This window comes from Crocodylus porosus, unplaced genomic scaffold (genome assembly GCF_001723895.1).
Source record: "Crocodylus porosus isolate Cpor-Errol unplaced genomic scaffold, CroPor_comp1, whole genome shotgun sequence".
In the NCBI taxonomy this organism is placed as follows: domain Eukaryota; kingdom Metazoa; phylum Chordata; order Crocodylia; family Crocodylidae; genus Crocodylus; species Crocodylus porosus.
Window position 1 is genome coordinate 59209761 of NW_017728931.1, and position 22018 is coordinate 59231778.

Here is a 22018-nt window from a genome sequence, read left to right on the forward strand (position 1 = left end):
GTGTTCTTCTCTTCTCTAGACTAAATAAACCCAATTTCCTCAGCCTTTCCTCAGTGCCCCAGGTCCCTCACCATTTCTGTTGCCCCAAAACTGGGCACAGTACTCAATGTGGGCTCACCAGTGCCGGATAGTGGAAGGATCACTTCCCTTGATCTGCTGGCAACGTTTCTACTAATTCTGTCCAGGATGCCATTTGCCTTCTTCACAAGAGCACACTTGGCTCATATTCAGCTCATTGTCCATTGTAACCCCCAGGTCCTTTTCTTTAGAGCTGCTGCTTAGCCAATCGGTGCCCAGCCTGTACTGGTGCATGGGATTGTTCCATCCTAAATACAGGACTGTCCACTTGTCCTTGTTGAACCTCATGAGATTTCTTTTAGTCCAGTCCTCTAATTTGTTGAGGTTTCTCCGAATCTTAGCCCTACTTTCCAGCGTATCCTCCGCTCCCCACAGCTTGGTGTCATCTACAAAATTGCTGAGGATGCGCTCCATCCCATCTTCCAGATCAGTGAAGATACTGAATAAAACCAGCCCCAGACTGACCCCTGGGGCACTCACTCCACTTGATCCTGGCTGCCAACTAGACACTGAGCCAGATGAGATATTGAGCCAGCTTTCTATCCACCTTACAGACCATTCAACCAACCCCGTACTTCCTTAATTCCATTAATCTGTTCTAGGAATACTATACAAATACCATCATCTTACTGTCCCTGTCCAAGATGCAGGAAAATGTACTAAGCCAGCAGATTTCCAGAATTATTATACTGTACTGCAGAGGGAAACCTCTCCACTTATTTTCTGATGGGGGGGGAGGGGTGAGGGAATAAAAAATGTGAATGCAAGGGGGAGACGGAAATGGTTTTAAAATAACTAGAACTTCATTAAATGAACAGTTTATATCCAAGACTACTCTTTCAAAACTAATGACTACAAACTGAAAGACTGGACCACAAATTATTATACAAAAAATATTTCAATCGATTCTGCACACAATAATTTGACGCTAAAGTGAACAAGTATACAAAGCAATGGAAACTCCAAAGATAGAAATCATTTGCAAATATACAGAGTTAGAGACTAAATTCTAAAAATGAGGCAGTTCAGTGGCTATATATACACACCACAGAATCTACTGATTTACTGGCCTTCTCTATGTAAAAGATTATTAGGTGTCTCTTTCTCTTATGGGTCTCATCTTTCCCTACCAGACAACCTTACCACCCATATTTCTTTATCCCATATTTCATTCCGTCCCTTATCTGTCTTATGTCCCTTGTCTAGCACAGTAGCAGTGCACGCACGTAAAGGAAGCCTAAGACTCAGGCCAGGCTAAACAAAGAAGGAAGTAAACAGACATCAAGCTTTTCCAGTCCCATTTCCTCAGCTTGGGTCAACCACCCTCCCTATATTTCACATTCTTAATATCCAGAATTATAAACATGAGAGTGAACATGCACCTATATCTGCTGGAAAAAGGAAAAGGCAAGAGGGACCAGAAACAAGACAGTAATTGGGTAGGACAACAGCATGCCACCTCCCAAGCCATTTTAAGGATACATATTTTATTCTCACAGACTAGACCCAGAAATCCATTTTTCCGAAGAGTTTGTGAACCACAGTGAAAGATGGCATCACTCAGAACAGTAGAAATGGGGCTTGACAGTTTTGCTTTTCTTTTAAATTGTCACATGGATGTGTGTGTAGTGCACAGATACAAAGTTTAAAATGCTCACAATATTTTCCTATCTCCAGTGTCTTCAGTAACAAGTATTTTCAGTCCATTTTCAGTGATCATGACTCGCTTAAAAAAAATCCTTTATTTTTCTAGTGAGAATGGGTGCAGGTAGAAAAGAATACACAAAACTGATCCATTAATTATAAGAAAAAAAAGATAACAAAATATTTTTGCCCATTATTTAGAAAACAGGTGTATAAAATCTGAGGGTGACAGTGTGTCCTGGTTCACTGCTTGGAGAGGCAGGCAACATGAACAAGTCTGTCAGGTCCTTGATATCCTTAGTAGACCACGGATACGTCTAACAAGTGCTTGAATAAAGGTGTAGCGTGATCGGACTTTAGAGTACAATCCTTCTATGTCAAGGAGCTTTTTCTGGAGAGATTCACCAAAGCTGTTGGTGGCTTCAAGCTGAAGCTGAGAAACAGAAAAGATTTGTTGAAATTGACAATGTCGAGTCCTCTTTTTTCTAAGGAGTCTTGCCATCCTCAGCTACCAATTGCCCCAATCCCAAGCTCCTGCACATCTGCTTCAAGCACTCTCCAAGGAGGCATGCATTCTTTTTGTCTCCTTTAGTAAATGCTAATCACATCTTTCTCTGCTGTATTTCAGTCTAATGCAGGGCTGTGCAACTGGCGGCCTGTAGTCTATGTGCAGACACCTAAGGGTTAACTTGTGTGCCCAAGGCTCCTACCCAGCCTACACTCCACTTCCCAACATTGCACACTAGCAGCTGGGTTCTTTAGGCTCCCATCCTTCCTCTGGCTTCAATTTCCTGTTCCTGCTTTGGGGGGTTTGGGCAGCACAGCAAGAAGGGGCCAGGGTGCCCAGCCTGCCTGCACAGTGGGGGACCAGGAGGCCTTGGCTGAATGTACATTAGGGGACAGGGTTGGACTGCTCATGCCAAATGTGAAAGGAAGGCGCCCGGCTGTCCACTCTGCAGGTAGGTGAAAGGAGCAGGGATGGGAAAGGAGCGGTGTGCTGTATGTACAGCAGGGAGGAGCCAGGCTGCCTATGCTGTAGGAGACATGGGCTGCCTGGGTGGATGGGAGGGAAGAAGAGCCCGCCTGTCTACAAGGGGTACAAATGGAGTGCAGCACTGGGCTGCACACAGTGGGAAAGAGCTGGGGTGGGCGTGCTGTCTGTACAGCAAGCAGCTTTGGTCTGCAGCCCATGTAGTGTGTGGCCCCCAACTGCCTGAAAGTTGAACAGCCCTGGCTTACTTTATATACAAAAAGGTATCTATGGAAAGTGTTTTTTTCTTGGGTGAAGCAAAATATTACCATTTTAGGCTCCAAATATGCATATCCGTCCTTCTAATTTAATAATGCAGCACATCCTGCTATATACATACCTACACGTGTTTGGAGAATAAGAACAATAGTATTCTATATCTTAACCTATTAAACTGAAGCCAATAATTTAATAGTTGCAACTTATTTGCCAAATTTATGAGAAAATAAGGTCATGGCCAATAAATACTGTTTGCCAATTATTTAGCTCTCTGTATTTTGTTTGGTATGTTATAGTTTTGGGACATTAATATGGTTACATGTGCAAACTTAAAATGCATGCAAGGTGACTACCTCTATTAATAACTTTTGAAGGATGTGTGATGCCTTACTTGTCCTGAGATAATAAGGTATTTAACAGCAGGAGACCACAGATCATTCCTAAACTACAGACAGACTGCTGTCCATAATGGCATGACAACTGCATACCTGATGGCTGCTATTTTAAGAAGATTTTATCTGCTTCATCTTACCTGATCTATATCATGCTGGCTCACTCGATTCAAACCACTTCTGAAATCCAAATTAGGTTCTGAACTAAAGGAATCTTGAAATGGAAAATAAATTAAAATTCAACATCCTGCACTGCTGAGCATCAAACTCCCCAACATGTAGGTGTGAAAGAAGCTTAACATCAAATATCAACTCATGGGTGCATCTACATAGGCAACTATGCATTAAAGTGACCATTTTACTGCGCATTAAAGTGTCACATAAAAAAACATGCTATTATGCTAATGCACAGTAAAATAGGCTACTGCGCATTAAGCATCACTTTAAAACTATGCATATTCGTTATTGTGCATTAAGGCAGCCTAATGCGCATTTGTTTAGTACCTGACAGTGGCGGTAATAAAGTCAATGTGCATTAGTAAAAGCGTCTTAACGCATACGTAGATGCACCCTGTACATAACAAACCAGAACAGAGAAGCAATCGCAACTGAACTTTCTATCAATTAATTCTTTTTCCAACGTTAAATGTAGTAACTTCAAGTAGCTGATTGCTGTGGCTCAGGGATCTGCAACCCCTGGCACACAAGCCAGAGCATAGCATGTGAGGTCATTTTCCTTGGCATGCCACAGCCAGCCTGGACTCTGAGCAGCTGCCACTAGCCAGAGCCCAGACTGCAGCAGGTGGCTGGAAACATCTTGAACCCTGCTGCAAACATCCTGACCTCTGTGGGAGACAGCAGCTGCCCAGAGCCCAGGCTGGTTGTGACAAGCATCTGTACCAGTGTCCAAAGCCCTGGCTCCATGATGGCGGCAGCTGCACACACACCTTGGGGAGAACAGCCAGGAAGGGGCCTGGGCCCGCACAACCCCAGCCCCTTCCCCACCATGCACCTGATGGTATGTGTGCAGCCACCACTGCCACAGAGCCAGTGCCAGGGGTCCAGACACCAGTGCAGCTGTGGCAAGCAGCCAGGAGGCCTTGATTGGGTGGGTGGTAGCAGCTGCACATGTGCCTCAGGATGGGAAAGGCCAGCACTGCACTGCCCCATACCCCTTCCCAGCTGCAAGCCTAGATGTGTGCACAAAGCCACCACAGCCACAGAGGTGTGGGCAGCTGCAGCAGGTGGTGGGCAGACTGCAAAATGCTTTGCTGGGCTCTGGCCATGGTGGCTGCACATGTGCTTTACAGCACATGGCAGGAAGTAGCCAGAGCAGCGCAACCCCAGCCCCTTTCTGCCATCTGCCTGGAGGCACACACACAGCTGCCACCAGCAATAAGTATTGGCCCCTCATGGCTCCTCCACCTCTGACATGCCAAGTCGAGATGTGGGTAAAGATTGGGGTGTTTCTGGCACTTTGGCCAAACACTCTTCAAACCACTGCTGTGGCTTTTATTCCAAAAGGGGTGCTTCTCCACTCAGTTGCAGCTCGTTAATCATCTCCACATAGCTGATGACTTCTGACAAAGGACAGGGCAAACTACCTTAGTTCTTCAGCAGTCCTGACCAACTAGTTCCTTGCTACTTCATAAAGCCTCATTTCGCAGGAAAGTAAAGGAACATCATTTACTTTTCGCTAGATACACTAGGCCTGTGCAAATAGGGAAGTATTCGATTCAGATTCAGCCAGTTTAGAGGACGGTGATTCAATTCACTGTCCCCATTCGATTCAGTTGAATCAGAATAGGAGATTCGGTACTGGTTCAGATCAGCCGGGGAAAGGCAGGAACAGCTGGGCAGCTGCAGGTTCTCCCATGGCTCCTCTGGCTGTGCCTGCCTCTCCTGGGGCAGGGAGAAGCCCCCATGGCTGCCCTGTCCAGTCCCAGCCTCCTGGCACTTTTTTGTATAAAGCCCCGCACTCACCAGCTCTGGCAGTGGGGATTCCTCACCCCCTCCTGGCACCCACGCAGCCACTGTCCCATGGCCTGGCTGCAGCATGGCCTGGCAGGGCACTGCATGCTGTCTGGGAGCTGGGGCCACTGAGGCTGAGCAGTGCCAGGCTCCAGCTGACAGGTGAAGCCACCCCAGCTCCTAGACAGCGCGTGATGCCCTGCCATGCTGCACCCACATGATGTGACAGCTGCTGTGCAGGTGCCAGGCAATGGGTGGGGGCGAACCCCACTGCGCAGGGGGCGCTCTGCCATGCATCCCAGTAGCCCTAATCACCGCTGCTACAGTTGGTGAGTGCAGGGCTTTTTTTCTTTTCTTTTCTTTTCTTTTTTTTTTTAAGTGCTAGGAGGCTGGGGCCAAGTGTGGGATGGGGCCAGGCAGGGCAGCCATGGGGGCTTCTCCCATGGCTCCCCCTGCCCGGGGAGAGGCAGGCACAGCCAAAGAAGCCATGGGAGAACTTGCATGCACTCAGCTATGCCTGCCTCTCCCCAGCCAATCTGAATCTCCAGATCTCTCCAAATCAGTTTGGAGGCTTCAAATCCAAGTTAGATCTTTAAACAGGTCTCCCGATTCTACTCAGTTTTGGAGATTCAGCTGCCAAACCTCCTCCAAATCGAATCAGTGACAAAGCTTCACACAGCCCCAATGTACACCTGAATTCCTTGAGTTTGATTTAAGCAATAGAAGCAAGACTAGTTTCAACTGTTCTCTTTCAACGAGCTCACTTTTACTTCTGAGGCACAATCCCAATGCTGAAATATTTAGGTTCCAATTACTGCAGAGAGATGTTTCAGTAAATCCAAATACAAAATCTAAAGTATCACTATTTAGCATAACACAACTGTTTTAGAATGTTAGTATTAAGACTCAGTGTTACCAGGACGTTTTAGAATCTGACTTACAACCTAATACAAAGGCATCTTGAAATTTCAGAAATATTACCTTGTAGTCTTCTGCTCTTAAAAGAAGACCTGGAGGATAGCAGCGAATCTTGGGAATCAGCAGGTGTGCAGTGCAACAGATAGTATTCCAGATGTCGCCAAAGAATAAAGAGACACGTTTCTATTATATCTGTTAGAGATGTTTTGTGAAGGAGACTACAGTTCATTCATGCTACTTTCAGGCTGCAGACCAAATACTAGAAGTTTCAAAAGAAAGCCCTAAGCTGCAGTTAAGAGGCTGCTTAACTTTTTTTGTGGGAGCAGTGATTTCAAATGAAAGTACAATGTGGAAAGTGTTTTCAAACTGTTTACAACCCTAGGGACTAGAATGATTCCAGCAGGTAGTCCACATCTTCACTGTCCTCCACTTTTTTCCACACCAGTAGTTATTGTTACTGCATAGACTGTTTATGCTCAGTGGACTCATACTCTAGATTCCAAGTTTTTTATTGTTGGAATTGTAAATGTGTAAATGGAGGAGAAACCATTTGTTGTTGACTTTTATGGAGGAAAGGGCGTATTACCACTGACCTTATTTTAGAATTTTTCCATAAATAGAAAACAAATGTATAAAACATGAAATTAGAGACAGAAGTCCCTTTTATAAGCTGATCTGATTAGAAGCATCTCAAACTTTCTTTTCTAGGATAGATATTATTTAAACTTAAGGAATGCCTGGGAGAAGAAATACATTACTACCACTTCCCATCAAACGTGTTCTGCTTTACTCAAGTGTCACCCTTTAAAGTTGTCCAAATTCCAAAAGGATACAGGAGCAGAGAGAAAGCAACTTAGCCCGGTTGTTTATCAACTTCACTAAGCGCCGTCTTGCCAAAACATATTTTTGAGCAGTGGAGATTTTGTCCACCCCAGCTGGCATCACTGACTGACACAACTATGGCGAGAGAGAGAGAGATAAATAGACACAAAGGATTCAACACTGAGTAGCAAACCAGCAACAGATGAAAGTCAAGAAAACACTTGTAACATCCTTGTAATCCTTTATTTCTTAAGGAAGAAGCTTTTTTCCTTCATTCCCCCAAAACCCTGCTTCAGTCACTGGAAACCACGGGCCATCCCAATCTACACTCTGGGCAAATGCAAAAAAGTTCCTTTAGGACCACATTCGATTTCTTAGTCCATCTCATCAGCATAAATCATTCTTCTGCATAGGTATCCCTCCCCATCCCGTAATCTGCTCATCTGTGCACAGACTGATGGGAAAGTTGTACCCATTTAACCTCTAGAAATCATTTCTGCTGGCCAGTCAAGAGATGCAAATGAGGACCAGTCTCCGGGGGGGGTGTCAAACTAGCTTTTGAAGATGCCAATGAATTACATTTCCAATACAACTCACAGTACATCTCCATTCAGTACCTCCACAAAATTGAATCCAGTATTTTTTGGATCTCAAATTAATTACTATCTTTGAGGATATTTAGTTCACCCTTCATCTGTGGTTGTATCCTCTACAACCTCCATTTGAATATAAAAGAGAAATAAGGATACAGATGTCAGTTCAATACTTATCTAAGTTATTTTCAGACTTAACCAGCAAACCTGTTACCTCTTTTATTTCATCAGGTGGGAGCTGTTCCACGTTCTGTAGTTTGTTAACACTCTGACGATGGCTGTCATAATAACTGAAGAAATCATTAGCACTCTGTTTCAGCAGGAAGACAATAATGCCCAACCCCGGCAGGCGCCAATATGGGACCACTGGTGTTTGCGTATCTAGAAGAAATAACCAAATTAGAAACAACTTCTCAAAAGCCACCCAGAAATACACTTATCTTATTTGTCAGCAGCTTTGTCAAAGGTATGTATGCATCAGTAAATGCATCTTGGATTTGTTGCTTATGGTTCTTCCAGCTGAGATTCCTATGACTGCAACTCTTGCTGGCATACAGAAAGCCAACAATTAGTTATCAGTGTTCAATTCTACGTTATTTCCTTTTGTGATGAAACATTTTTATTTCTGCTGTTGTGCAGGGATCACAGCCATTCTCTCTCCCTGCTAACTGGTGGCAGGAAAAAAAACCAAGCACTTTACATTTTACTGCTATACATAAGGAAATTAGAACAGTAAGGCACAACATTATTTCAAACCACAACAGGAGCCCTATAGCTATGGTTTAATCACACACAATGCTTTCCTTGCTTTGAGCAGCAGCTGAGGGTTATTAAAAACTAAAATGCATGAGGTTATGTCTACACTGCAATCCAAAGGTGCAACTGCAGCTTCTATAGACATATTTAAGCTAGCTATACATTAGCTACCTCCAATCCTGACAGCAGTGTAGCTATAGCAACACAGCATTCAGTGTGGGCTAAGAGACCTACCTAGGAACCTGGTAAATATGTGGTCAGCTAGCCTGCACTGATCTGTGCGGAGTCTGCCAGTCCTGGACCCTCAAGCTTTCCAGCACAGGTTCTCTCTCTCAACAAGCATTTTTTTGATCGTGCCAATTCAGGCATCAAAAGGTCACAAAAGCGACACCTGTATACTAGCAGTAAATTCAACATCTTTCAAAAGTGACGCTCCAAAGGGGAAAGGAGATTTCTTAAAAACCTTGCTCTAACTCCAAGCATAGACTACACCAAAGAAAATAAGAGCAGCTGCTTACGATGACAATTAAGAGTAAATCTATACTTTAGTACAATACAGAGATCCCCAAGCTAGGTCTGAATAAGGGAACTTGGGTACCAAAAGCAATAAAGCTACATTAGCGCAGTGCTAAGCCCAGGACAATTAACCGTGCTGAGAACCAAGATATATTAAGCCTAGGCAGAGTGCAGTGCTAACACAGTTATACAGCATCCAGTATTGAACAAGCTAGCCAAGAGCTACCTTGGAGATCTATATGCAGTACTATATTATGCTGGATAGATATCCCCTTAAAGAAAATAAAATATTTTTTCCTCCTAACAGTTGCAAACTATTTATTACCAGAATAAAATGAATTCATGCGCCTGGGGTTGGAGGTGCAACCTTCAACAAAACTAGGCGCCAGCTGTTTTGAAAACCTATTATCTGACTTCACTGAGAAAATGAACTGGATTTGAGAGACAAGGTTCTTTGGGTAAATCTGGTATCTTCTATTAGACCAACTCAAATAGCTGGAAAAATTCTTCTTAGCAAGCTTTTGGGTAGCAACCCTTCGTCAGGTTGAGGAAGCATCTGCAGTTGGTGTGTGCTCTTCCAGGAACCTTGTCTGCCTATTTCCTTAGACTAACACAGCTACAACCCTGAAACACAAACTGATTTGAGATGCTTTCTCCAACAACATTAATCTCCTGTACCTGTACAGGGTAACCAACAGCTCACCTGCATCCCCACAATTCAGTACACCCACTCATCAGCAACTACTAAACACCCTGAAAGAACTGTGATCCAAAGACTTATGTATCTACCTCTACCCTTTGTGGTTTAGGAGAGAATCATGGGCAACTAGTACCATTCTTAACTGAGATAGCAAACACCTTTCAGTGAAGACATCTTCTCCTCCTTTTGAAGTGTACAGCTGCCCAGTGATCACTGAAGCAACTCCCTCTGAATACATCTGTTGTTAGCTATTGCCCTGTGTCACACCTTCCACTTCTGAGCACACTTGTAAAGAAACGAGTGAAAGACCAGCTAACTATATGCTCATATAATCCAAGCTAATAGTCTAAACCCAACAGAAGCTCCATAGTGACACTGGCAGATAATTTTCTGTTACTAGGCAGAAGACAGATACCCATCCCTCACCCTTTTACAGCCCCCTGATGCATCTGGTACCGTGACCATGAAATATTGTTTTCTTGCTGGGAGAAATGCCAGGGATCCATGGCAACACTCTACAACGATCAGAGTCCTTCCTGATGGACAACACGCTCTATATAGTATGATGAGAAACTACACCTCCAGCGCTAGACTCCTAATTTGCAGTCCTACAAGGACTGATTCTTACAAGTCCTTTTCAACATCCACATGCAGCCACAAAATAAACCATCCAGACAAGGACTCAAATACTAGCCATATGGAAACAACTCAAAGCCCCTATCTCCCCCTTTCACACGTATAAGAAAACAACTGTCACCAGTATGGCCCAATTTTCACATTAGAAGCTGAAGCTACCCAGAGAAGACGTACATGATACTCGTGAGAAGGGAGCACTTTGAATTCTCACCCATAGCACAGTCTCTTTGGTGGAAGCTGTACACTCATTGCATCCTCAGTCCATAGCTTAGAAATATTCCTGGACTCCTTGTTGAGGCTAAGCTGTCATGCAGCAGTGTCCCCAAGTAACACTTTCATCTGGTTGGCTAAAGGACTCTGCTACATCCTGGTAAATGATAATCTGGCCTTGCTTATTCATACTTTCTTCACATATAGCTGGACTAGAGCACCGGACATCACGCATGGGCGTGATGGTTTCAGAAAGTCCAACTAGGACAGAACTCAGAAATTATCCTCAGCAACACAGGCTATTACAACAGTATCAAACCTGTCCTTTGCTGTCTGTCCTGGCTTTTCATAGAATGGTAAATCAAGTTCAATGTCTCAGTTCTTATTTTTCAGGCATTGCCTGGCCTTGTTATAGAGCAGGGGTGGACAAAATATGACCCACAGGCCAGATCTGGCCCATGGAGGGATTTTGTCTGTCCCAAGCAGTCCAGCCCATGGTGCGTCCCGCCTCCCCTGGGCGCACAGTGGGGCTGGGATTGCTGAGCAGCTGGGCTCCATTTCCTAGCAGCCCTAGTCCCATGGACACCAGCCAGGACATGGGCAAGCAGGGCCCAAGTCCCAGGCTGAGCACATGGCCCTGGCCCTGACCCCAGCTCCAGCCCACCCCACACAGGAGGTTGGGGTCCATGCAGTGCCTGCTCTGGACCTGCTTGCCCCAGCCACAATGAACAGTGGTAATGGTGGTGGCCAGGCAGAAGCTGCTGCTGGGTACCAGGCAAAAATGGGACTTGGCAGCAGGCATACCCACCCCCCATCACCGCAGCTGGACCTTTCTCGCTGCAGCTGCCTGGATCCTCTGCTGACAATGCTCTGAGGCTCATCCCTGCTGCCACCAACCTGCTGCCACAGTGGGGACCTGGGGCAGCCCAGAGGCAGTGCTGCTGGCAGCGACAGTGGCAGGGAGGAGCCAAAGGGCAGCCCCAATGAAGATTCCAGACAGCCGCAGCAAGAAGGGCCCCAAGACCAAATAATTGCCCATCCCTGGTCTAAAGATTAGACCAAGATCATCTATCCAAAAGAACACCTTAAGGTCCATGAAAAAAAACTTCTTTTGGAATGACATGAGGAAGTACACCATCACAAGCCTCACCACTTTCCACTCCAAATGAAGACACGGTTCTCTGACACTGCTTCTTGAACATAAATATATTTTACCAATCAGGAGAGTGAGCTGGGGTGGGGGGGTAGGAAAGCGCCACAGTGTGCCTCACGCCCCCCTCTTCCCCCAGGTAAGAGTTGACGGTGGGGGAACATGCCCCGCATGCTCTGTCCCTGCCTGCCCATGTGTACCCCACTAGGACCTTTCCAGTTACCCCTAGGGGTATGTGTACCCCCAGTTTAAACCCATGCTATACAGAACAGAGAAATGCACTATTTTAACATTTTTTTAAACTTGTAGGACCACACAGCACTTTGCAGCAATTTGGCACAGAAGGAATCTCCAGTAAAGAAAAGATATGCTGCATGTTTTGTAAATAACATTTAGTATTTGCTATCAACCAACTTTTAACAATTCAGGCCCAGACACACACCAATGACAAACCACAAACTCACCTTGGCGTGGTCCATCTCGGTTAGTTGACTCTGACAGGCTAGGAGTGAACAGACAAATAGTGTGCTGAAAGGTGGGGGCACAGTGTAACATAAGCGACTGGCAGTATTCCATTACATTAGCACAGATCTACAGGAAAAAGAACAGAACAAGTCAACTACAAGGTAACACTGAAGAAATGCATAGTAGATGATAATCCCTATATTCAGGACTCTTCAAATCCCATATACTAGCATGATAATCCCAGATGCCTGGAAATCAGCATTGTCAAGTATCTCAATCATGGGCTGAAGACCTCAGCAATGCTAAGAACCTGAAACCTTCACTTTTCCTCACCTGTTGCATGGCCAACTCAATCTCATCCTTCTTGCTCACTCTGTCTCCCTCTGCATTATCATCTTGCAGTTTGAACTGACGTAGTCTGTCTGAACCACCAAACCGACTGAGAAGTCCTAAACACTGGCGCTAATACAGGATGTAAATACTTTGGTTAGTGTCTCATTGAAGGGGTTAAATGGTTCTTTTGATAGCTGAATGTAAGAAAAATGATACATCAACATTTATATTCTAAAGACTGCATTAACTCTTTCCTCATAAATAGCACAAGCAGGACACTTACCTTATTTACTTAAATCTAAAGATGAAGTTTCCCCCCCAAATTAGCATAGAGGAAAAAAGCCCCTCCTCCTAGATTCTCAGCAGGTGGCTGCTGCAACTGACTCTGGCCCTGAGCCTAAATCAGGGCCAGAGTCAGACCCACAGCAGCTGCCTGCCTCCCCCTGTCCTACAAGTTAATTGTCAGGGGCAACTGGGCTCCAGCTTGGGCTGAATTCCCTCCTGAGCAAGGAGTACAGGGAAACTCCATCCCCTCCCCAGCCAATCTGCAGCACTGCCACTGCTGCATGGCCTAGCAAGGGCTGCACTTCCATGTCCTGTGCCCATGACCTAGCAGGGAACAGAGCCCAAGCAGGATCTGCTGGCAAAGAAAGTGGGGGCAGGGAGAGAAGGGACAGACTGTGGGAAGTGGAATGTGGTGAAAGCACAGACTCTGAGGAGCTGGGGGTAGAGGAGATGCAAGGAGCAGGAAGGCTGCAGGGGGAAATAGTTGGGCACTGGGCAAGAGGGTACTTGACCCCCCCCCCCCCGCCACTGCTTTCCCTAATGTAGGGCAGGGAGGGGCATATTTAAGACAACCCTCCAAATAGTTAGATTCTATACCTAGAAAATTATAACAAATTTATAAAATTTTCCATATATAGAATCTAATTATTAGAGGCTGTCTTAGATTTCAGTAAATATGGTTGCTCAGTCAAGATGGTGATGCCTCCTGGCATATGCAGTAGCAGAACTTTAGGCATCTATGTAACTTTACAAGCAAAACTGCTTATTAGACAAATAAGCAGTGGGAGGTGGTGGCTGTAGATTGGTCAGCTCAGTTTAGGAGACTACATTCAGCTTAAGTTTCACTTTAGATATCTAGTAGGGGTTTTTTTGTTTTCAATCTAGCCTTTATTTTCATCAGTGCTGCAGTAATTGTTTACAGCTTGCAAGCCTCCTTGTAGTTGATTTGTGGAGAGGCAATGATCAGGGCTTCCAGAAAGCACATCTTCCTTTTGATGACAAGGCTTCAGAGTAGAACACTGAGCAAGTCAAGCAGAGGGATAAAATGGATTGCTATGGATTCTGATCAGGACCTGCTGTCTGTACTTTAGATCTAGCTTCTTCATCAGGGCTGTGCTTTACAGGAAAGAAATAAGCCAATGGTGGGTCAGATACCTTAGCCTGTGGAACTAGGGAAGTCCCTGTGTGCTTTAAGTGATAGCAGAAACATTCTGAATTACTTTATTTTGGTGACAGCATGAAATCCCACTCCATTTTCTAGTAGACAAGTCCTAGACAACTGTGTAGGCTAAGCTGGAAAACAAATGTCTTTAACAGAACTTGTGTTTCGCCAAAGGCTGCAATTCCTTTTTGCTTTTTTAAAGAATCCCATTCCTGATTAGTGTTATGCGTGCCTTTTTTATAAGACAGCTCCTACTAATTATGGTACAAAATTAGGATGATACTCTCACTTAAACTTGCAATTCCAAAGAAAAAAGACAGTTGAATATAAAATTCAATTACCTGAAATCGTCCTATATGCCCTTGTAGCTCCATCTGCGTCCCTTCACTAGTATCTATATCCAATTCACCTAGCACACCTAATACAGTAGATACGAGACGATAAAAATAAGTGCTTTTAATCAAAACAAATGCTCCTCGTTTTAAAATATAGTTTTAAATACTAAAGCTCATCAGAAAAAATCCATGAGAATGAAATTGACAAACCTTTGCACATTTCTGTGACGAAAGTATTTTGATCTCTCTGCAACAACTACATGTGTGAATATGTCATTAGATCACTTGCCAAGTGGTACCATAGGCATTTTTGGAATGGATTTTAACACTTAGGAAAACAAGTCTCGTCACAGAACAAGCAGTTGTTGTGAAACTCTTTCCATAGAAGAAAGCTAAATTAATTTGAACTTTAGTCATCACCTACATACAGCTCCTCTTCTTTCCTTCTCTAGTCAGAGGTCTTTCTCGAGTAAACAAAGACTAAACACAACGTGGTGATTTTGTGAGGAGAACAGAAATATCCAGTAGGTTTCTAGATGAGACATCACAGCCAATACAGTATCAAACAGAGTTTATAGAAGGTAGATCCCCAGAAAAGTTAGAGCACCAATCTAACCTACTAACCCACAGAGCTTACCCCAAGGAGGTTTTTTTTTTTGTAGTAAGTACAAACGTACAAAATGTTAAATATTACAAAACAGGAAATAGATTCATAGATGCTAGGGTCATAAGGGACTCAACAGATCGAGTCGGACCCCCTGCCTAGGCAAGAAAGAGTGCCGGGGTCAGGTGACCCCAGCTAGATGCCTATCCAGCCTTCTCTTGAAGACCCCCAAGGTAGGGGAGAGCACCACCTCCCTTGGCAGCCCATTCTAAATTTTGGCCACGCTTACCATGAAGAAGTTTTTCCTGACATCTAGCCTAAATCTGCTGTCTCTCAGTTTGTGACCATTGTTCCTTGTTACCCCAAGTTGCGCCCTGGTGAACAGAGCATCTCCAATCCCTTGCTATGTCCCCCTAATGGATTTGTAAGCAACCACAATATCATCTCGCAGCCTTCTCTTGCAGAGGCTGAAGAGGTCCAGGTCCCTCAGTCTCTAAATTATATTAAGAAAATGATTTTATCTGTCTCTCTTGTGTCCTGTGGAACAGGCTAAATGAACAGTCACCCTGTACTTATCTCCAAAGTACATTGTGATGATTAAGATATCCAAGACACTGAATATTGAAAGCACTGTAAAAGTATTAGCAGAATAGTCAAGCCAACCTGCTACATATTATACTATACTATACTATACTATACTATACTATACTATACAATTCCACTCCTTCTGCCAAACCTTCCACTTTTGCCTAAAGAACAATTATGAACTATTCCCTATTTCTTTCCAGAGTATTACATTCTAAAAAAATAGATTTTTAAAACGAATTTTCTACTGAATAGCTCCTTCCTTTTACTGGATGTGCAAAATACCATGGTTGTCATATTCATTCAGACAAGTGTGAGAGACTGCCAAAGTACCAATTTTATTATATAGCTTTACCAGGCAAAGCTGCTTTGCTGATTATTCCTGTCAATAAGGCCAGCTCCTGAAGTGATCCAGCACTGACATTCTGACACCGCAGGATAGCCTGGATAGTATCTGAATGGGATATTAGAAACTGCAAAACCTGTATCATAGGGAAAAAGAAAAAGCATCAACTAAGTAAGAATAATTTTGTTCTGATAAAACACTTTACTGCAGTTTTCTATATGGTACAAAGACGTTACAAGGAAAATGTTACTGACAGAAAAAAAAATGTAAGTAACAGCACCAATGCTTTACTTAGTACGAAGGCAGTAACACCCAATGCTGGACATCAAGAAATTGTTTCTGACCTCCTAGCTTACCTGTCCCGCTGCCTGTAGATGTTGTGCCATGCTGGATGTGAGGATCACCTGACACAGCTGAAGAGCTGGGAGAAGAATCTGGCGGTAGCGCTCCACAGGAGCAGGAATGAAGACAGGAGGATCTCTCATCCCAAACATTCTTATGCGATACAAAGAAAAAGTGTTAACAGCTAGAAGGAAACTAGAGACCACTTAGAAACAGTTAACTTACAGCTTCCTTAAAGAGTATGGAAATATCACGAGTCTCAAAAATACCTCCTCAGTTAGACTTGTTAGCTTTACAGTCTTATATATAAAGCCTCTCTATCTTTCTGAATAAGTTGTTGTACGTCTAAAATTTCTCCTGCAGTTTCTCTAACAGGAAGAAAATCTTTTTTGGCAAACTTCAAAGTTGATTAGACAGCCTTGGTAGGGAAACACTGGATTTCTACTCCTGAGTTATCCTCAAGGAAAGTAATGTTTTCAGAGTATTTTTACAAAAAAAAAAAAAAAAGAATGCTTAACTTCAGAAGGTACTGCTAGAAATGGATTTCTAAATATTCCAACAAACCTAAAAAGTTCCCATCAAATCTTATAAATGCCACCTGACAATTTTAGACGTTGATACTTATCTCAGCTTGTTATTTTAGGAACAGAGTTAGTTTCTAGCCCTTTTTATTACAAATATTGGGCTGAAAATGTAAAATGAGTATTAAGGTTGAAAATCATGTCATCAACTTGTAAGCTATTTTCTGGTAAAAACAGATCATTTGTGGTTTTCATTCAATCATTTCCTTACAAAAAGCTGCATGCCAAGTCCTCAACTGGCTAAGAATTAAAAGAATTACATCCTTCTTCTGAAGAAAATCAGGCAATATATATTTCTGTAATTATTTACTTTAACAATGTTATGTAACCCCACAGAGCTAATGTCACATGTAACTAGACAGACACAAAGAAAAGAGTTTGAAAATTAAATTTCCTCCACTCTTGTATGCTTGGTTTGTTACTACAGGGAAAAATAAAAAGAGGGTATAAACAAATGTGGACTCTATAAGCACATCTTTCACTACCTGCAAACTCTCAAAAACAAGCTTACAATATATATGGAAAAATGGCTTCCAAAAAAGAAATTTGGCTGCTGTAAAATTTCAGCAACTGCAACTTTGAGAGACCAGAATTCAGTTAATTTTTATCTCCCAAGAAACCAGACAAAATGGAACGCTGTATGTCTTGAAGACAACTGAACAGTTCCATATATATTTATTACTTTATGCCTGGTAAGCTGAAATGTTGCAGTCAATAGAGATGGATTTGAAGTTAGCTACTCATAAGTTAACCAACAATATAAATGCACATATTTCTAAGACAGGCTTGAAGCCACTGAAGTCAGAGCTCTTTGTGCATTCCACGAATGTACAACAGTCTATCAATCATTTAAGGAAACAAATAAGTGGACACCTACCCTTGATGATCAATTTCTGGTCGCATATCATATACTTGACATTGTGCAAGCCTCACAATTACTCCAGACCTCAGCAACTCCAATGCCCCCTGCTGGCTTTTAGCTACTCTGGTCAGGAATGCCTAGGGAATAGTGGAGAAAGAAAAATTGAAGTCCTAGAAACTTATGGCAAAACTTCATTTTAATTATTGTTCTCTCCATCTGTGCTCTCAACACCAACCCAAAACACATGACAGAAACTCTTTTGCTGAGACAAACAATTGTCATTTGTGAAGAGAAAGAAAACAGTTCCTGGGAGCTCTTACCATTTTGGACTCATAGGTGTACAGCGCTTTAAGTAACGGAGGCTGGGGTGTGAGTAAACTCTGAAGCGTAAGGTCATCATCTGCTAGGCTATCCACAAGCACCTTTAGGTAGCCACTATTGGAGAGATACAATAGCCACTGCTGCTGCTTGTCTACTGAGACAATGCGATCAAGTAAAGCCAATGCCAACATCTGAATGGAACAAAAAAAATCACCCTATTAACTAGAAGGCTAAAGTTTCTAATGCATGACTAGGGTTCATACACTGAGATTTAATATTTGACTGGATCCAAGAATCTCTCTCAAAAAACAAAATATTTTTCCCTCATACTGACCTGCTCTTTCATTTGGCAGTCTTTTACACTATATAGGTCCTGTGGTTTTAGTACAGAAAGAATCCATTTAACTCACCATGTCATTTCTCTCCTCAGCAAAGATAACAATACTTAGAATATCTATTTAAATTTTTTTTTTTTTTTTTTTTTAAACCTACTATCACTACAAGTAGTAAATAATGTCAATGCGACTGAAAAATGAGGGGAAAATTCTCTCCTTTAAAATTTGTTTATTTTATACATTTAGCAGGGTCCAGAGGAGGGCTGCTCATATGGTTGGGGGCCTCCATGGCCAGCCCTGTGAAGGGAGGCTGAGAGACCTGAATCTCTTCAGTCTCCACAGGAGGAGACTGAGGGGGGATCTTGTGATTGCCTACAACCTTATCAGGGGCCACCAGTAGGGACTCAGGGAAAGTCTGTTCACCAGGGTCCCCCTTGGAGTCACCAGGAACAATGGCCACAAGCTGAGGGAGGATAGGTTTAGGTTGGCTATTAGGAAGAACTACTTCATGGTAAGGGTGGCCAGAGCCTAGAATAGGCTTCCCAGAGGTGGTGCTCTCACCTTCCCCAGAGATCTTCAAGAGGAGACTGGACAGGCACCTGGCTGGGGTCTTATGACCGCTGCCACCCCCAGTGCTCCTTCCTGCCCATGGCAGGGGGTCAGACTAGATGATCTGTCTAGGTCCCTTCCGACTCACTGATTCTATGATATATTGTGTTTTGTTCTTTGGTTGAATTTTTGTGCACCAAGGAAAGAAAAAATTAAAAACTGGCAATATGATAAGATGAACACAAAAATTATACCAGTGCAATATATGAAACTATTTTTTGTAATACATTTTACATTTTGACTAGATTTCAAGTTGATTACGCCTCCATGAAGTAGTATTTTAGTTACATTTTGCAAATAAGAAACAGATAAAAATAAGTAAAAAGACTTGCTCAAAACTTAATAAAACTGAGTAAAATCATGGTCTAAGCAAGGGCTAAAATTAAGAAATTTCTAATTCCTACATAATTGCATTTTGTTTGTGCTGTCCTTAATTTGTACAATACTTAAATTACTAGTTTAAAATTTGATCAAATAGGTATGAAGTATCCCTTTACCCGGCCTATCTCATGGCCATCACAGGCATCTCGGCAGACCACCTCCATCAGTGCTGCACCATAGCTTTCAATAATTGCCACATTTTCTCGTTGTAGTTTACTGAATGCATCTTCGGGGGCTGTCAGACGTTCCCACATTGTCGTCTTGGCTATAAAACGTAAGAAAAACAGAATTAAAGACGAGCAACTTGTTCATTAGTAATTGCTGTAGATACAGCAAAACAGTAGCTACCTTTAATGATATTTTATGTGTATAACTGTGTGTGTGTGTGTGTGTGTGTGTGTGTGTGTGTGTGTGTGTGTGCATGTGTGTGTGTGTACTTAGATCTTGTATATCTATCTTGTACCTATCAGACATTTTGTTCTAAAATGTTTTATTGTCGCCAGAACAAAAGGGGTGTACATACTCATACGTTCATCTCCCTCCCATTAAATGGTCTGACGTTCAGGACACATTTTAAGATAAAATGCAAATATATATTACGTCTTTCTATTCAACCTAAAAACTTCTACTGAGATCAAAGTAATCAGCTTAAAGGGAAGTGAACAAGATGCCATCAGTGGAAAACTTAAAATCAATCAATTATAAGATACCACCCTAAGACATCCTTTCCTCTCATACAAATCATCAACTCTCTCACTAAGAGGTAGTAAAGCACTGGAACAGGTTACCAAGAGAGGCTGCGGACTCTCCATCCTTTGAAGCTTTTAAGACTTGGCTAGACAAAGCCTTGCCTCAGATGATCTAAGTTGGGGAATGGTCCTGCTTTGAGCAGAGGGTTGGACTAGATCTCCTGAGGTCCTGTCCAACCTGCACTTTCTACGATTCTATGAATTATAAAGGCTCTGTAGCAATTTCACTAACACTTTCTTTATTTGTAACTCAGGGCACTGATACAATTGTTGCTATAGGAATCTGAACAACCAGGCACAAGCTCCAAGTTTGATTTCTGCTCCTGTTCCCTTACTCTGAGACCCAGTAATGGCTATGAATGTTAAAAAGGCAGTACCTAGACAGAAGGAGTGTGACTTGCATCAAAAGCACTGCTAGCTACTTAAGAAGCAGTCTTCTCTGACTTGGCATACGAGTTCCTTTCAAACTCTCTTCAGCCACAGGAACAGCACCAGTGCCAAAGAACATCAAACAGATTCCTCTAATTCCAAATATAACATGAAGAAAGTACAGAGGAGTGTAAAGTGTTTTCCAAGAGCTACTAACAATTTTAATATGGGTCCAAGGGGCCTCAAACCCTTTGACAGTTTTAGAGTGATGGAACTACAGGTTAAATGCAGTGAATGACACATTTTAACATACTTTATTTATATCTAAAATCATGGCATATATCAAAGGGGGCCAAACTGTAGGCCATGAGCCACATGAAGCTCTCAGGAATTTTAACTGTCACTTCAATAGAAAGTCATTTAATAACAAATTAGTACTTGACCTTCAGAACTACATGTAGATCACTGACCCTAGGGTATGAACATCTCATGCGACATGTAGCTCAGGCATGTATGATTTTCATCTGCTGGCAGATGTGTTAGGAATCTGGCTATTGCTGGCACAAAATAAATTTTCAGTGAATATACAGAATTCACCCTGCCTCAAGATTTAACAGATTTGGAATAACAAACAACACCAGGTTCAATACTCAGTTCATCAGCCTGACCTCTATCCTGGGGGAAGTCTTGGAAAAGATTATCAAGGAGGCGATCCTTAACAGACTAGCTGAAGGCAATATCCTGAGGATACCCAGCATGGGTTTGTCGCGGGTAGATCTTGCTTGACCAGTCTTATTTCCTTTTACGACCAGGTGACTTATCACTGGACAAAGGGGAAGAGATTGACGTCATATACCTCAACTTTAAAAACAAGCCTTTGATCTAGTATCCCACGATCACCTCTTGGTTAAACTGGCTAACTGCAGCCTTGACATCACCATGATCTGCTGGCTGGGGAATTCGCTCTGCAGTAGGACCCAGAGGGTGGTGGTTGATGGAAGTCAATTGTTGTGGTGCTCTGTGACCAGTGGGGTCCCTTAAGGCTCTGTCCTAGGGCCTACACTTTTTAACATCTTCATCAATGATGTAGACATTGGTGTCAGAAGCGGACTGGCCAAGTTCACCAACGACACCAACTCTGGGGTAAAGCATCCACACCTGAGAACAGGAGGGTGATCCAGGCAGATCTTGATGGATTCATGAAACGAGTGGCTGAGAACCTGATGGTGTTTAACACCCAAAAATGCAAGGCTCTCCACCTTGGGAGGAAAAACCTGCACCATGCTTATAGGCTCAGTAGTGCTACGCTGGTTAGCACTACAGATGAAAGGGACTTGGAGGTCAGCATTGACCACAAAATGAACATGAGCCTGCAATGTGATGCTGCGGCTAGTAAAGCAAGCAAAATGCTGGCTTGCATCCATAGATGCTTCTCGAGCAAATCCCGGGACGTCATTTTCCCTCTGTACTTGGCCTTGGTGAGGCCCCAGCTGGAGTACTACGTCCAGTTTTGGGCTCTGCAATTCAAAAAGGATGTGGAGAAGCTTGAGAGGGTGTGGAGGAGAGCCATGCTTATGATGAGAGGTCAGGAAAAGAGGTTGAGAGCAATGGGGCTATTCAGCCTGGAAAAGCACAGGCTCGGGGGTGATCTGGTGGCCACCTATAAGTTTATCAGGGGTGCTCATCAGGATCTGGGGGAACAACCGTTCACCACAGCCC

The 22018-nt window shown here is 43.1% G+C and overlaps 1 protein-coding gene across 1 annotated transcript in view; it reads right to left on the reverse strand.

The window, feature by feature from the left end:
- Window positions 1–1545: 1545 nt before the first annotated feature.
- NUP205 (nucleoporin 205) overlaps window positions 1546–22018 on the reverse strand; it is a 95076-nt gene continuing 74603 nt past the window's right edge. Inside the window, exons 31-43 of the mRNA XM_019545142.1 lie at window positions 19298–19446; window positions 17856–18047; window positions 17551–17672; window positions 16107–16245; window positions 15760–15886; window positions 14222–14298; window positions 12434–12562; window positions 12100–12226; window positions 7882–8048; window positions 7086–7209; window positions 6316–6444; window positions 3504–3577; window positions 1546–2155 (exon numbers count right to left, since the gene is read on the reverse strand). Of these exons, the coding sequence (XP_019400687.1) occupies window positions 2003–2155; window positions 3504–3577; window positions 6316–6444; window positions 7086–7209; window positions 7882–8048; window positions 12100–12226; window positions 12434–12562; window positions 14222–14298; window positions 15760–15886; window positions 16107–16245; window positions 17551–17672; window positions 17856–18047; window positions 19298–19446 (1709 nt within the window). The 3' untranslated portion in view covers window positions 1546–2002. The remainder of the gene's footprint in view (window positions 2156–3503; window positions 3578–6315; window positions 6445–7085; window positions 7210–7881; window positions 8049–12099; window positions 12227–12433; window positions 12563–14221; window positions 14299–15759; window positions 15887–16106; window positions 16246–17550; window positions 17673–17855; window positions 18048–19297; window positions 19447–22018) is intronic.